Consider the following 17,407-nt stretch of genomic DNA (forward strand, 5'->3'; position numbering starts at 1 on the left):
CTGAACAGATACTGTGTTAATTAGAACATAGTTATTAGTGGTTCTTACATTCAAAGTCATATATATTTTAGCTTATGCTTGCACTTAGCTCACTCAGTTAATTTTCAAGCATAAGATGTGGCTCCTGTTATTAACAACTTGACATGTTCTGTTGAAGCTCCCACTTTTCTTCTAATTCCAGTACTTGTATACATTCTGAAATGGCATTTCAGCAGATGAAAAAATGAAGGTGGCAAATCAGGACCAATTTCTTATTTCCAGGTTAAATTAATACTAAACCAGACTATTAACGAAAACGTCTTCATGAAAATTAACTAGAGAGAGTTGGTAGTTCTCTGAAACTTTGTATAAAGTTTATTTATTACTGTAAATACTAAAATCACATTGAAAACACCTTAAAGTTAAGTCCCAACCCAATTATTAGAGAAAATCACTACGGGCATCCAGTCCCTTTGATTGAACCTGCGTAACAAAAGAGGCAAAAGACATGAATTGTGATGAAACTTACTATTCAAATGCTAAATGTTTTCAAGCTTTAATAAGGTATATATCAATTCCAAGTACCAAGCATAATATAAAAATTCAAATTCATGAGTTTACTCTTAGTAAGCATCAAAAGCAAATTCTGTTCACTGAATCCTATCTTCCTCTTGATTGACACAATGCATTCAGAGATGAGTTATAATTAGGAAAAAAGAGAGTCCATTGAATGCATCATGTGTAAAAATGCAATTAACATTTCAAAACCACATTAAAAGGGAAAATACCTAAAAAGTTAACTCTTAATAAAATTATTTGAAACAATATTATCCTGCAGATAAAAATACATTTCTTATATATACATGTAGATTTCTACATGAAAGAAAAGATTCAGCTCCAAATAGAAAAGGGCTGACCCTTGATAAAAGACATCTTAGATTGCCAAACTGATGTGATTACCACTGTTAAGAACTAAAAACAGAAAGATAAAAAGGTTCAGTTAAAGGAAGGATAAAAGTTTAGTCAACTGCTCCTGAACAGTGGCAGAGTTGGGTGAGAAGTGGGAGATGAAGGCAGAAACAAGACAAAGAAGAAAGGCAAAGAAGGCCTCAACTCTGATTGAAAATGAGTGGAGAACCAAGCAAAGTTGAGAACAGAAATGATACAGTTGCAGTCAGATGCTTGAAACTAGAATTTGGTAGCTGATAGTTATAGAAGCTCAATTAAATCATCTTAAAGTGGAATTAGACAAAGCATATACATTTTAATGGAGAAACAGTATTACAGTGACCAGATAACTCGGCATGGTATCATTTAAAAAACTTTCCTAAATAACATGAAGTTGGTAAAAGACCTTTGCATCAGATCATGTTCTTTGAAGCTTAAAAAAGTCCCTGACTGACTAGGAAGACAGCACAGTGCTCCAAAGAAACTCTGCAGAGATGCATCAGTACCAAAAACTCCATCTGACACTGGACAGGCCCAGAATCCTGGATTCTTCAAAATGAGGAGAATGGACCAGGTTTCTTCCAAGCAAAACATTCTATCATTTTGTTGACAATGAATTAAATTGAGATTGTTTAGAAAAATCCCAATTTTGGTGGGGAAGGCAAGGAGGAGAAGTCAAGCAAGATAAAGAAAGCTCACAGAAACTTCATGCAGGAGTACAGCATTAAAATTCTTTGTTTCCTAATTCATGTTGTATGCAGAAGTATTCTGTAAACTAAATTTGCCTGACAGAAAAGTTCCCACATCCTCTTCAGATGAGAATGATTGCATGTGGGATCCTATATCAATATGAACCACGTACTAAGTTCCTTATTTTTCACCAAATCCTATGTACTCAAAGACAACTGAGGTGCTAAATGTTAACCACTAGTCAAGCTAGGAATGTCTGAAGAAAATAAATTAACCTTGACATAAAGAAGATGTTTTTGGTCAAATTTCAGACATGTATTATTAGAAATTAATTACTGGCTCCATTCACCAGGTTAAAGATGAAGGGAGGGCCTAAGCTGTCTCTAGAATTCATATACACACAAGTGAGTGTCACTGTTTTGTTTTGTTTTTTTACCTAGTTTTAATAAATATTGCTTCCTTGGGGTGTGTTTATAACAACTCCCAGAACAAATTCATGTGAGGATTCAAAGCGGTCATATTAAAATACAGCTTCAATATAAAGTTGATCACAGTTTTACAGTATTCAAAAATGACAGACCTGCCTTAAAAAACAAAACAAAAACCAAAAATGGACTATTACACCCAAAACATAAGAAAACAATTAAATAAACAAGTTTGGCATTTCATAACTTTATAGTATAAAACAGAATATTAAATCTATTACTGGCAAACGGACACTGATTTATTTCCTACTTTGAAATGTGTCCCATTTAAACACACTATACAAGTTCATTATACAAAAGACTGATGATCATTTTGATGAAAGAAGTGCACCCTGAAAATTTTTGCCAGTTTAGAATAATTAGCTCTTTTTTTTAAAAAAGTCCTTTTCCTTTTTTAAACTGAAGGCTGAATTCAGATTTATTTTTGTTGTTTTGTCTCATCTGTCAGCCTTCCTGGTTTAAAAACAATAGTGTCTATGGACGCCCACCAGGGGGCAGTGTAAGATTAGCCATTAAATCACGAACAGCTGCAAATATTGTGCATTCACCTGCAACAGAGAAAAATGGTCATTAGCTATTCGCAATACAGGAAAGATGATGATAACACACCGGTGGGGGAAGGGGTAATTAAATCTAAAATTAGTAAGAACTTGAACTATCAAAATAAAAGAATTTTAACTGCCCAGATTATTGGGGATTAAGCTGTGGTGTTAAGTATCAGATTATATTTGGTTTGGGTTTTTTTTCCTCAGGAGGAAACTTGGAGCAAGTCCCAGTTAGGTTTGAATTTAGGAAGATATGCCTAGAGTTCCTGTTTAGAAACACTGTAGCATTAGATAAGCCTTTGAAGTTGGGCTTTAAGGCTACTGAGTGCTTATGGGCATTTTGGATCTCATAAAAATATCTAGTTTATATTTAGGCATTAGTTACAACTTTCGTGGTATCTTTCAAACATTGCATTAAAGCCCAGATAAAAATGTCTGCGACAGCACTGTCCAATAGAACTTTTTGTAATGATGGAAATTTTGTGTAAGTGTGCTGTGGCTACCAAGAACTTGTAATACAGCTAGTGTGACTGAGGAACTTACTTTAAAGCTTTATTTGATTTTAATTAACTTAAATTTAAGTAGCCACATGCTGGCTAGTGGCAGTTATACTGGACAGTGCAAGTCTCTGACATCTATTGGAGTTTTCTCTCAAAATTCAAGGAAATGGTCAACTTCCAGAGTTCAACATTAAAATCAATTAAATACAAAAATAATTTTTCTTAAAAGCACTTCACCAGAAGAGAAGTGATGGGTGTGGGAGGTGGGGTGGGAGACTGAAGTCTGGTGCACCAACAATCCAGAAACAAGATTTGTGGGTGGGGAAGGTGCTGGCAATTCATCCTCTCAACTTCCCCCTTTGCTCAAAGAAACCAAATACTCTGCTTCTTGTAAATATTACGGGTATTTAAATATTATAAACCAAAAGCTGGATCCCTTCCTCTAGAGCATGGTCTAACACTGTATACTGTGGCTGAAAGTGGGAGAACTGAAGACCTCATGTGAACCATGGCCTTTCAGCAAAGGGCAGGGTGTGCAGTGATCCTGTGCACTTGAGAAGGTACAGAAAGAAAAGGAAATTCAAAGGTCTGCCCAGTCCAAGCGGGGTGGGGGGAGGAAAAGACTTCCAAAATATCTCAACAATTTCTTAAAAGGAGAAGTGATACTGTTTTTTAAAAAGCACATTTTCATTACTGATAGGCAGGAAAACTTGCTTGATCCCAATAGGATCAAAACATTTTTCTTTTAATTTTAAATTCCACAAGACAGAATACATAAAAACACATAAGATAATGATAGCCATCTGCTTGTGAAGGAAGGGTGTTTATTATCAAGGTTCTATTGGACTGTTACTTTGAGAATTCTGATAGCTTTAAACTTTGATTCTTGAGGATCTATTTTTAGCTGAAAGAAGAGAGAAGTCAAAGGATGAAAGCAGAAAATTTTAAGAAGTAGAAATATTACAACAAAAGCAGCACACCCTTCTCTACTGCCCAGTGTGCCCAGTGTATTCCTTATACACTAAAGTGAGAACTCGCCTACCTATCCAATGTGGGGAAACAAACAGCTCAACATATCATTTCTCTTCTGATTCCTAGTTCTAGAAAACTTTGGACGCTGTAGTACCTAAAAATGTTTCAGAGAACAACTTTCCCTCATTTAAAAACATAATTGTTATTTAACTGTTCTAAACAGAGAGATACAGAGAACTTCCTTAATATTAGAAATCAGCAAATTTTAAATTTAAATTTCCTGAATATTAGAAATGAGCAAAGTGGAAGAAAAGTTCTCTTTGCTGAGCTCTGTATTTTGTAACCCCAAATTTAGCACTGCCAGGAGTTACATGTTAAGTGTAGGCTACTCCATTATAGCAGGGACCTTGTTTATCTTTCTAGAAGCATTCTGGTTTCCTCAGAAATGTTCAGTTTGAGAGCTTCATTGTGCACATGGTGAAAAGGTTCACTTGCACCCACCTGACACTTAGATAAGAAGCCCAAAAAAGCAGTGATGCCATTTGTATCAGCTTTTATTCTCACAAAACATTTAGAAGATACAGAACTTTTAATGATATTAGTCTATTCATGATTGAAGCATGAAATATGAGAAACCAACATGCATTTCAACTTTGTGATGTACAGAGTGGCAGGTATTGATGGTAGGGCAGGAATTCACAGCCATGGAAAATTCTATCATCCTAACCTAGGGCTTTGTGGCAATGTGTGCTATAAATACAAGCTTCTGGCATTAGCAACTGGGTCAGTCCCAATAGTAAATCACTAACAAAAATAAAGTCCAGGCAGCAGAGAAATGGACGAAACTGAAAGCCAGTGAGAAAGGAAGAAAGCGACAGGCAGACATTAGAAGGGCCACGGCAACGAGAGCTCTACTACTAGGAAATGGGTGGTGGAGTAGGTAAGGAGGGAGAAGAGAAGAGGAGAAAAGGGGGTCTCTCAGAAGCACTTTTCCAACATATATGCAAGAAAATATTGTCTACTGGTCATGTACCTTGTCGTGGAGGATTCATCTCTGCAAACCTCTTCAGAATGTTGCTGACCATCATGGGAGCAGCAACAGAAGAGTTCTGCTGTCTGGGAATGTCTGCCTGCTGGGTTGTACCTGAAGCCATGTCATAAATGATTGGAACTATAATACTAACGGGTTCTTGGGGAGGGACCGATGTTTTCTGAGTTAGTTGAAGCTGTATAGACACAACACACACAAAGAGAATAAAAACATCATAAAGCATCTGTCTAAATGTATCAAAGGTACTATCATTTACTATACTTTCAGATTAAGATAAGCAAACAAAAGAAAATTACACATGACAAGAAAAGTGACAAACAACTGAATGTTATGGTTAAGATGCAACTGTGCTACACAATCACCTGGTTCAATAAACTTCTGTTTATTACTAAAGGAACCAGGATCTCATGACATCTGTGCTGACAATTAAGGAATCCTGGCCTCTATTTGGCAGCAAGAGATAATTTATAGAGTTATCCAAAAGTTGCTCTATTATCCTCACGTGGCTTTTTCCACAGAAGCTCTGTACATGCACAAATGCTGGATGGTATACTTACAAAAAATAACATTTTGGATTTCAGCACCACAGCAGGTGTCCCAGGAGGTGCAATCGGCGGTGCACTGGGAGGGATGGTCAGGCAAAACTGAACATTCCATTTTAGCTGTGTTGCCTGGTCAGGGAACTGTTTTGAGGGGGGAAAAAAAAAAATCAAGAGAAAGGCATATAAACATTTAAAATCATATTCTAATACGGGAGTCTGAGAGGTTAGAATTTTATTTGATACCCAATTATTAACAGAACATAAAAGTTGATAACCTGCACTTTCTCAAAACAAATATATACATGAAGTTGCTAACTGAAAAATCAACTGTGGATTTATGTAGGATTTTCCCCTTGCTTCCCTCCCACTTCGTTTATTCCTAAGGACTATGGATTTGGCTTCTGCAGTGTCTCTGACATCTATTTCCTCCTCTCTGTATTTATTGAGGCCACCACATGCAGGGCTTTACTGCTTCTCCTGTGCTCCCCCAACAGCTCTTTCCAGTGGCTGCCTCGTCCAGTCCACCTATACCACCATCAGACATATGTCCTACAACATGGTTCTACTGAAGCTCACAAATGTTCAGTGCCATTTGGTGACACATGCTGTCCCCCCCCCACCCACAACTAAGGACCAACACCTAGCATTCAATGTCCTTCTTAACTGTGCCAATCTCAACTTTGCAGTCCTGTTTCCAACTCTTTCCCTTAACAGACTAGTCAAACTGTGTGAAACATTTTAAAATTATATCCACTGGTGCTTTTTTAGCCACAAAAATATTTACACCTTTAAAAATTCAAATAGATTTCTTTTTGACATAGATAGTTTCCTATAGCCTCTTAGATAAGAGGCCAAATGTTGAGACTATTAGCAAAAGAACACTGTTGCCCCAATATTTATAGTAAAACGCTAACTAGAAAAAGGAGTGAGGTAACTGAAGTTACTCAAATCAACACTAGAAACATTAAAATGAAAAGACCACTGTAAGACTGAAAAACGTATCTGCTGCCATCTGGATTCCATCTATATAACTGCATACTTTCACAAGAAAGAAGAATTCAAAATCTCCCATTCAGAGAAGATAGATTATTTGATAAATGGGCATCCGAAAAAGTTGGATCCATACCTCCTCACATTTGACACCAAAACAAAATGAGACCCTGTCTCAAAATAAATAAAAATAGATCAAAAATTTAAGTAATTTAAAAAATGAATCCATATCAGTATTAGAAAAAAAAAAACTTTGGGAGGATTATTTCAAAATCTGGGAGTGAGAAGGTCTAACAATCATACAAAACCAGGAAAACTTAAAAACCAATATTGATACATTTCATTATTTATTTAAAGGAAAATTTTACATAGCTAAACCTACCAAAAGTCAAGTCAAAACACAAATGACAAACTAGGAAAAAATATGTACAATGAATATCCCAAGGGACTAACTTCCCTAATGTATATACTGAATTCCTACAAATCAAAAGACCTAAAAATCCTGTAAACCAGAAAGACCCAAAGTCTTTTAAAGACTAATAAAACTGTTAACAAAGATGTGGGAAACAGCTGATACTCTCATTGCTGGTGGGAATATAAACTGGCATAACCTCTATGGAGAACAATTTGGCAAAATCTACCAAAATTAAAACTATATATATATACATATATATATATCCTTCGACCCAGCAATGCTACAGGTATACTGGCACATCCATAAAAAGGCTCTTTATTGTGGCACTGTTTGTAACAGCAAAATATCAGAAGAAACCAAAATGGCCATCAAATGGGGACGACTTAGCAATTTTAATACATTCATCTAATGAAGTACTAAGCTCTGTTAAACTAAACAAAACAAAACAAAGACATCCTTTATACACTGATAGGGAAAGATCTCCAAGATTTGTTCAGTGAATAAAGCAAGTTGCTCCTCCATTTCAAGCAATATGCCAGGCTAGATATCCTGGAAATCACTTCCACCTCAAACACGAAAAATACTGGAGACGGAAAGCCATATTTTTATTTTTTATTTTTTGAGACAGAGTCTTGCTCTGTCACCCATGCTGGAGTGCAATGGTGTGATCTCAGCTGACTGCAACCCTGCCTCCCAGGTTCAAGTGATTCTCCTGACTCAGCCTCCTGAGTAGCTGGGATTATAAGTGCCTGTCACCACGCCTGGCTAATTTTTTTGTATTTTTAGAAGAGCTGGAGTTTCACCATGTTGGCCAGGCTGGTCTTGAACTCCTGACCCCAGGCCTGCTTTGGCCTCCCAAAGTACTGGGATTACAGGCATGAGCTACCACACCCAGCCAAAAGGCATCTTTTTAAATGCTGTTATGGATTGAATTATGCACCTGAAAAAGACGTTAAGTCCTAACCACCAGCACCCATGAATATGATCTTATCTGAAAACCAGGTCTTTGCAGATGCAATCAAATTAAGATGAGGTAATCAGAATGGTCCCTAATCCAATATGACTGCAATATGACTGCTGTCCTTTTATAAGAAGAGAAGAGACACAGCCAGAGACACACACGGACAGAACACCATGTGATGACAGAGGCAGAGGTTGCAGTGATGAGTCTATAGCTAAGGAATACCAAAGATCACTGGAACCACCTGAAGCTAAGAGAAACGCATGGAATAGATCCACCCCTAGGGTCTTTAAAGAGTATGGCCCTTGATTTAGGATTTCAGGCCTCTAGAACTGTGAGAGAATACATTCCTATTATTTTAAGCCACTCAGCTTGTGGTAATTTGTGGTAGCAGCCCTAGAAAACGAATACAAATGCAGATTGTGCTATGCAGAAACTAAGGGAAATCCCCAAAGGGCCAAAAACAAACCAAAAACAGATACTCAGTGCACTGAAGGCAGCTGCTGCCCATGGAGCACCCTGCTGTCTCTTTGCACTTCAGATTGATAGACTTGATTTTTTTGGAGACGGAATCTCACTCTGTCAGCCAGGTTGGAGTGCAGTGGCACGATCTCGGCTCACTGCAACCTCCCTCCTGGGTTCAAGCAATTCCTGCCTCAGCCTCCCAAGTAGCTGGGACTAGAGGCATGCACCACCACACCTGGTTAATTTTTTTGTGTTTTTAGTAGAGAAGGGGTTTCACCATATTGTCCAAGCTGGTCTGGAACTCCTGAGCTCAGGCAATCTGCCCGCCTTGGCCTCCCAAAGTGCTAGGATTACAGGCATGAACCACCGTGCCCAGCCTTTTTTTTTTTTTTTTTTTTTTTTTTTTGAGACAATCTCACTCTGTTACCCAAGCTGGAGTGCAATGGCGTGATCTCGGCTCACTGCAACCTCTGCCTCCCGGGTTCAAGCGATTTTTCTGCCTCAGCCTCCCAAGTAGCTGGGATTACAGTTGTCTGTTACCATGTCTGGCTAATTTTTTGTATTTTTAGTAAAGATGGAGTTTCACCATGTTGGCCAGGCTGGTCTTGAACTCCCGACCTCACGTGATCTGCCTGCCTTGGCCTCCCAAAGTACTGGGATTACAGGCATGAGATACCATGCCCAGCCAGAAGGCATCTTTTAAAATGCTGTTATGGATTGAATTGTGCACCCAGCCTGCACTTCAGTTTTAATAGCAATTCAGGACACAAAGTCTAGGACCATTAAAGATGGGGAGTCAGATTTTTTAAAATTATGTGTTATAAATTTATACATGAACCATCTCATAATAAAAATGGGAAAAAGTACAAAACAGGATGTGTAAATGATACTATTTCATTAAAAATATTTATGAGAAGGCCGGGCACAGTGGCTCATGCCTGTAATCCCAGCACTTTAGGAGGCCAAGGTGGGTGGATCACTTGAGCCCTGAAGTCTGAGACCAGCCTAAGCAACATGGCAAAACCCCATCTCTATAGAAAGAGAAAAAAAAAAATAGAAAAAATTAGCCAGGCATGGTGGCGTGTACCTGCAGTCCCAGCTACTCAGGAGGCTGAGGTGGAAGAATCACCTGAGGACCAAAGGTCGAGGCTGCAGTGAGCCAAGATGGTATCACTGCACTCCAGCCTGGGCATCGGAGTGAGACCCTGTCTCAATCAATCAAAAGTTTATGAGAGCAATGTTATTTGCTTTTATGAATAGACCATCTCTAGAAGGAGAGGCAAGCCATAGCAACTCTGGTTGGCCAGAAGACAGTTGGACAGGGATGGAAGGGACAGGGTTAGCTAGACAGGAACTGATGGGAAATTTCTCACTATATTATTTTGTTTTAAATTCAAAAGATACAACAGAATTGTGTTACCTATTCAAAGGTAAGTAAAATTTAAGTTAAAAATTAAGAATTTAAGGCCAGGCGCGATGGTTACGCCTGTAATCTCAGCACTTTGGGAGGCTGAGGTGGGCAGATCACAAGGTCAGGAGATTGAGACCATCCTGGCTAACATAGCGAAACCCTGTCTCTACTAAAGGTAGAAAAAATTAGCTGGGCATGGTGGCATGCGCCTGTAGTCCCAGCTACTTGGGAGGCTGAGGCAGGAGAATCGCTTGAATCCTGGAGGTGGAGGTTGCGGTGAGCTGAGATCGTGTCATTGCACTCCGGCATAGGAAAGAGAGCAAGACTCCATCTCAAAAAAAAAAAAAAAAAAAAAGAATTTAAGAGAAAAATAGAAGAAACTACATAGATGGGTGAAAACCAATAAACTCTAACCTCCTCAAACAAATCTTGCTAGAAATGTGTTATCTCTGTAACTTACCAGCTCCAGCTTCATAATGTGCACACAATCCCTCAGGATGTGTGTAGGAGCTCCTAATAGCTTGGTGAAGGCTATTAACGTATTAGCTTTAAATGGTGGTCCTGCAACCTACAGGGAAAATAAAGCAAGTTACTCTTCATTTTACCTTAACTATTCTGTTTCATTAATTATATTCAAATTATGCATTATTAAACACATACTCTTGTTTCAAAGAATTTCTCCAAAACTTGAAGTTCATCAGGTTTCCACTGTCCTGCATTTTCAGGTGTCACTTTTAGCTGAAGTGTCTGGTTGGTTTTGGGACTAAGGGCTACTCTGCATTTCAGTGCATCGGTCTTAAACATGATCACTCCGGGTTCGTTGGAATTGATCAGCTGCAGCTGCAAAACAAGGACACATCAAATTAACATGTAAGTCAAAAAGAAAATGATGTTACTGAGAGAACTGTTCCAAAAGAAAAACCACTAAGTTGATACCTATTCCAAAACAAAGGCAGCTACAGCATTGACCATCAACTGCTAGCAACACTGCAAAAACAGATACGATCAGACATTATGTGCCTCTTGATGGAAGAACATAACACTACCTATGAAGTATTCTTGTAAAACAGCATCAAAAAACTTGAGTCTGAATTCATTCAGTAGCTTGATCCAGAGGACTGAGCAATGTGATAGAAAACACAGAGATCAAAAAAAATTCAATGATTCCAAATTGTATAAGGATAAAGAAAAAGAACTAGAGGGGGGAACCAAAAGTTTGAAGGGGATTTAGAAAAACTTATTTGGGTTCTGATTCAAAGTGTAACAAATGAGACAACCTGGGAAATCTGGATATTAACTAGATATGTGATGATAAAGAAATGTTTTCTTTAGGTATGAGAATGGTGTAGTTTTTTTTTTTTTTTTTTTTTTTAAGAGTCCATATCTTTTAGAGACACATGCAAAAATTTTTATTGAGGAAATTATGTCTGAGATTTGCTGTGAAACAATCTAGGGGGAGGAGTTACAGATGAAACAACACTGATATGAGTTAACAGCTAGAGGTGGGTGATGAGAGCACAGAAGTTCATTATACTATTCTACTTCTGTATATGCTGAACATTTTCCACAATATTTTTTTTAAGTGGCACATTAGAAAAAAAGGATACAGAGTACAATTACAAAAGGTTAGATCTGGATTAGGCTCTTATTCTAGCCCAGGGGTTGACAAACATTTTCTGTAAAGTGCTATGTAGAAAAAGCTGCAGGTTTTATGCACTATATGGTCTCTGTCACAACTATTCAATGTTGCCACCATAGCTGAAAGCAGCTATAGACCATACATAAATGAACAGGTATGGCTGCGTTCCAATAAAACTTTATTTACAAAAACAGGTGGTGAGGACATAGCACCAGGGGCCAAAGTTTACTGACCCCTGTTTTAGCAGCGTATGTTGATTATGCACCTGAGCAAAATGAAGCCAAAGAGCTGAAAGCTTACATAGATGGTAAGTGGCATAGCTGAGGCTAGATCCCAGGTCTGATTATTACCATTTTGAATGCTAATTTTAGTTTATTATTTTTCTTTTTTTTCTTTTGAATGCTAATTTATTAAAAAACATTTCCCCACCAAATCTTAATGTGAAGGTTGCAAAATGGCTTCGCACTAATCATGGAATATTTTAAACATTCACCATTTTTAGTTCTTTCTTTCTTTATTTTATTGTACGTTAGGTTCTGAGGAACATGTGCAGATTATGCAGGATTGTTGCATAGGTATATACATGGCAAGGTGGATTACTGCCTCCATCCCCCATCACCTATATCTGGCATTTCTCCCCATGTTATCCCTCCCCACCATCCCCACCCTCTGCTGTCCCTTCCCTAGCCACCCCCCAACAGACCCCAGTGTGTGATGCTCCCCTCCCTGTGTCCATGTGTTCTCATCGTTCAACATCCACCTATGAGTGAGAACATGTGGTGTTTGATTTTCTGTTCTTGTGTCAGTTTGCTGAGAATGATGGTTTCCAGAATTCATCCATGTCCCTACAAAGGACATGAACTCATCATTTTTTATGGTTGCATAGTATTCCATGGTGTATATGTGCTATGTTTTCTTTGTCCAGTCTATCATTGATGGGCATTTGGGTTGGTTCCAGGTCTTTGCTATTGTAAACAGTGCCACAATGAACATACATGTGCATGTGTCTTTATAATAGAACAAATTATAATCCTTTGGGTATACACCCAGTAATGGGATTGCTGGGTCAAATGGAATTTCTATTTCTAGATCCTTCTCTCTGTTGCCCAGGCTGAAGTGCAGTGTCACGATCTCGGCTCACTGCAACCTCTGCCTCTTCGGTTCAAGTGACTCTCCTGCCTCGGTCTCCTGAGTCGCTGGAATTACAGGCATGTGCCACTATGCCCAGCTAATTTTTGTTTTTGTTTTTTTGAGACAGAGTCTCACTTTGTCTGCTCAGGCTGGAGTGCAGTGGCACGATCTCGGCTCACTGCAACCTCTGCCTCCCAGGTTCAAACAATTCTCATGCCTCAGCCACCCAAGTAGCTGGGATTATAGGCACGTGCCACCATGCTGGGCTAATTTTTTTATTTCTAGTAGAGATGGGGTTTCACCATGTTGGCCAGGCTGGTCTCGAACTCCCGGGTTCAAGCGATCCACCTGCCTCAGCCTCCCAAAGTGCTGGGATTACAGGAGTGAGCCACCATGCCTGGCCTTGCATGAGCTACCACCATGCCTGGCCCTTGCATTTTTCAGTAGAGATGGGGTTTCACCATGTTGGCCAGGCTGGTTTCAAACCTCTGACCTCAAGTGATCCACCCACCTCGGGTCTCCAAAAGTGCTGGGATTACAGGCGTGAGCCACCATGCCCGGCCTAAACATTCACCATTTTGACTACCTCATTAATACATGCATCTACCAATAATAACAGTAATTACAAATAATGAATAGCTATTGAATGCCAAGACATTATATTAAGGGCTTTACATGAAATATCTCGAATTCCCACAACTGGTATCATCAGTTAGGTAAACAGTATTATCTGAAGAAATATGCCCAAGCCCACATTAACAGGTAGTATTGCTGGCTACAAACCCAGGCAGCCTGACTCTAGAACTGGTGCTTTCAACTATAAACTATCTCCTAAGGCTATCACCATAGGATAAGGTAGAAGATTTTTGTCTATATTGAGTTTTTAAAAATTCAATTGTTCATGTATTTACTTATTTATTTTTGAGACAGAGTCGCACTCTGTTGCCCAGGCTGGAATGCAGTGGCACGATCTCAGCTCACTGCAAACTCCACCTCCCAGATTCAAGAAATTCTCCTGCCTCACCCTCCCGAGTAGCTGGGATTACAGGCGTGTACCACCATGCCTGGCTAATTTTTGTATTTTTTAGTAGAGACAGGGTTTCATCATGTTGCCCAGGCTGGTCTTGAACTCCTGACCTCAAGTGATCTGTCCACCTCAGTCTCCAAAGTGTTGGGGATTACAGGTGTAAGCCACCGCGCTCATCCTGTTCGCATATCTAAAAAGCAGCTTTCATCCTTGTAACCATAAATAATTTTCTTTAAAAAATTTTTTCTATTTTTATTTGTATTATTTTAGAGACAGAGTCTCACCTGATCACACAGGACAGAGTGTAGCAGCATGATCACAGCTCGCCGTAACCTGGAACTTCTGGTCTCAAGCAATCCTCCTGTCTCAACCTCCCAAGTAGCTAGGACTACAGGTGCATGCCTGCTAATTTTTTAAATTTGTAGAAAGAGGGTCTTGCTATGTTGCCTAGGGTGGTCTGGAACTCTTGGGCTCAAGTGAGCCTCCTGCCTCAGCCTTCCAAAGTGCTGGGATTACAGGTGTGAACCACCATGCCCAATTATCTTATTTCAATAAAGACTCAGACTCAAAATCAGCCTGCCTGCACAGGCACTTCAGAAGGCAAATAATTACTGGTATGCTGTTCTCTGCAAGGCCGGATCCTGTGCACGCCAGTTGTATGTGCTGCAGAGACCTACCTCAAGGTCCATGTTTGCCACATCACATAGAAGCCACAGCATAGCAAACTGTTTAATGCAGAAGTATGTTAACATAAGAATGGAAAAGAAAGTAATGGAGTCCATTTTTATTGCCAGGGTAGGGTGAAAAACACATTTCTAACAAGCTTGTTAAAGGAAGGAAGTAAAAGAATGTCACATTAGTTCAGATCCTATCCTGTAGGACAAGTGAGCATTTTACTCTTAACAGTCACCACGCAGAAGGTCACTAGGTACCCATACCGTTTCTTGTTGAATAATTCTTTGAAGATGCCGTCTCATGATGACTGATCCAAGGAATCTCTCAAGTGGAGAACAAAGGTAACTACCTGCCAGGCCGGGCACGAGGCCTGGCGTTGGAGAGGGCAGCAGCAAAATGTTCAAGGCACTGTGAGTGAGGATGGTAGGTATGGATGCCGCCCAAGAGCGCTGAGGTAGTTTACGAGGTGGAGGCATGTTCGTTGGCATTGTTTGGGAACCTTTTGGGAAGGAAAACATGTTATGTCATTTACAAACACATACTATCTCATTGCTTCCTGTTTCGCTTTCATCACAAATCTTTGGTGTTCTAAATCAACCTGTACTGTTTTAGTTACTCCTTGTGGTATAACAATCATATATTAACAATCTGTTAGCCAAAACGGCCACTATTTTTCTCCTTCTTGTATCCAGGCCCCTTGCAATGTGACTTTGCAGCAACTCCTTTAATGAGTGGACTCTATTTCTCCACCTGAAACCTGGCAGGTCTAGTGACTTGCTTCTGGCCAACAAAATGTGATGGAAGTGACACTGGGCTAGTTGTAAGCCTAGGCTTCTACTCCCTGCCTTAAAACCCTGTTGAGCCACCATGTGAGCAAGCCTCAGATCAAGTGTGAAAACACACAAAGCAGAGAGAAACCTTGCCATCTGAAGCCATCTTAGATGAGCTAGTCCCAAACCAACCTGGCAGCTGACTACAGACACATGAGTGAGCTGCCCAGCAGAGCCCGAAAGAATCACTCAGCTGTGCTCAGCCTAAACTGTCAATCTGCAGAATTGTGAACCAATATATAATGATCATATATTGTTTTAAGCCACTAAATGTTATGTAGCAAAAGCTAACCAATAAATAGGTAGAATTCTCTTCTGTGTTAATGTGTGTGATACTGTGAAATACATATTTGATCTTTGGTCCAGCTCCTAGCATACAAATTCTAAAATTTTTGGAATCTTCAAAGTGGTTAAGTATCCTTTTGTATTCTAATGAGATGGCTGATGGCTGGCAGCCCCTAGGTAGCTTCAGGAAGGGGGTCGATCACAAGAAAGACAAGGCACAATTAGAGGGCTGGTAGTTTCAGCCCCATCCCCAAAGCTGATCACCAGTGCCCAGTGATTTAATCAATAATGCCTATATGATGAAGCTTCCATAAAAACCTAACAGGACAGAGTTCGGACAACTTCCAGATAGCCAAACATGTGGGGGTTCACAGAGGGCAAGGAAACTCCACTCCCCTTATGCATCTCTTCATCTGCATCCTTTGTAATATCCTTTAAGTATCACCTCTCAAAAAGTAGGTCATGACTTTCAAATGTGAGGATGGAACAAAATAGGACAATTTGGGCTATACTAAAAAAGGACATAAAAATGTTGATGATACTCACTTGCTCCAGCTCGAGGGGAATGAGAAGCATCTGGAACCGGAGAATGTAATGAGGGGTTGGCTGGTGACATTCCAGGCATGCGTGTTGCTGGTGAGGGGCCAGACACTTGAGGAGATCCTGGCCAGTTCCCTGCTCGTCCACTTGGTGACACCATAGTGTATGGGGAACTAGGGTCAAGAGTTCCTATAAAAAAGTAAACAAATGTTTCTCAAAACCTGTATTTTAATAACTGAAAATTATTTGACAGCATAGCTTGCTTGATGTGTGTTAACATGTCATGCCTGAATCTCTATTTTGTGTAAGTTACTTTTTAACATAATACAAAAATTAGAAAAATAAAAAGACTGAGAGAGGATAAAATTAACCTTCACAAAAGCTTCAATGTATGTAAAATGTAACAAAGTATGCTACTATATGCAAGAAAATATTAAGCAAACAATCTCAAGAGTTCCCTTAAAGGCAGAATTATTATACTTTTAAACTAACTTCGACAAGCTAAATTTTCATTTTACTCAAAGTAGAATGAGAAGGAAATGTTCCATATTCTTTATATAGGCTACGTCAACTAAGAAATGAACCAAGACTCAAGTTTTGAAAGCAGCAACTTCCAGAACAATTTGATATTTAAATTTAATCCTCCATTGGTATCCATGAAGATATTCAAAAATTTAAAAAAATTTCATCCTCCAGATACCTTCAACATATTATTGATATATCTTTGTAGCCAAATGACAAACTGAAAAAATACTTTTACCATGTATATATCAGAGAGTAAATGGTCTTTACTTAAGTCTTATAAATGGGTAAGAAAAAACACAAGAACATAGGCAAAACATATATAACTGGGAGGAATAAAATAAGAAACACCAAGGACCAGCCAGGCATGGTGGCTCCCACTTGTAATCCCAGTACTTTGGGAGGCTGAGATTGTTGGACTGCTTGAGCCCAGGAGTTCAAGACCAGCCTGGGCAACATAGCAAAACCCCATCTCTACAAAAAACAAACAAACAAACAAACAAACAAACAAAAAAACACAAAAACTAGCCAGGCGTGATGGTGCACACCTGCAGTCCCAGCTACTTTGCCGGGGAGGGGGTTGAGGCAAGAGGATCATTTGAAACTTGTGCCACTGCACTCCAGATTGCGTAACAGAGTGAGACCCTGTCTTTTTTTTTTTTTTTTTTTTTGAGACGGAGTCTCTTGCTCTGTCACCCAGGCTAGAGTCCAGTGGTGTGATCTCAGTTCACTGCAACCTCGGCCACCTGGGTTCAAGTGATTCTGCTGCCTCAGCCTCCTGAGTAGCTGGGATTACAGGCGCGC

At 39.4% G+C, this 17,407-nt stretch overlaps 1 protein-coding gene across 3 annotated transcripts in view; it reads right to left on the minus strand.

Moving 5' to 3' along the window:
* Nucleotides 1–331: 331 nt before the first annotated feature.
* Nucleotides 332–17,407, minus strand: part of MED14 (mediator complex subunit 14) — a 91,147-nt gene continuing 74,071 nt past the window's right edge. For all 3 annotated transcript variants that reach the window (XM_039475385.2, XM_039475384.2, XM_039475383.2), the window contains 7 exons: nt 16,088–16,270; nt 14,690–14,925; nt 10,615–10,794; nt 10,415–10,522; nt 5,728–5,853; nt 5,153–5,345; nt 332–2,650 (listed from right to left, as the gene is read on the minus strand). In XM_039475385.2, the coding sequence (XP_039331319.1) occupies nt 2,577–2,650; nt 5,153–5,345; nt 5,728–5,853; nt 10,415–10,522; nt 10,615–10,794; nt 14,690–14,925; nt 16,088–16,270 (1,100 nt within the window). In that variant the 3' untranslated portion in view covers nt 332–2,576. The remainder of the gene's footprint in view (nt 2,651–5,152; nt 5,346–5,727; nt 5,854–10,414; nt 10,523–10,614; nt 10,795–14,689; nt 14,926–16,087; nt 16,271–17,407) is intronic.

Source organism: Saimiri boliviensis, chromosome X (assembly GCF_048565385.1).
Source record: "Saimiri boliviensis isolate mSaiBol1 chromosome X, mSaiBol1.pri, whole genome shotgun sequence".
NCBI classification, from domain to species: domain Eukaryota; kingdom Metazoa; phylum Chordata; class Mammalia; order Primates; family Cebidae; genus Saimiri; species Saimiri boliviensis.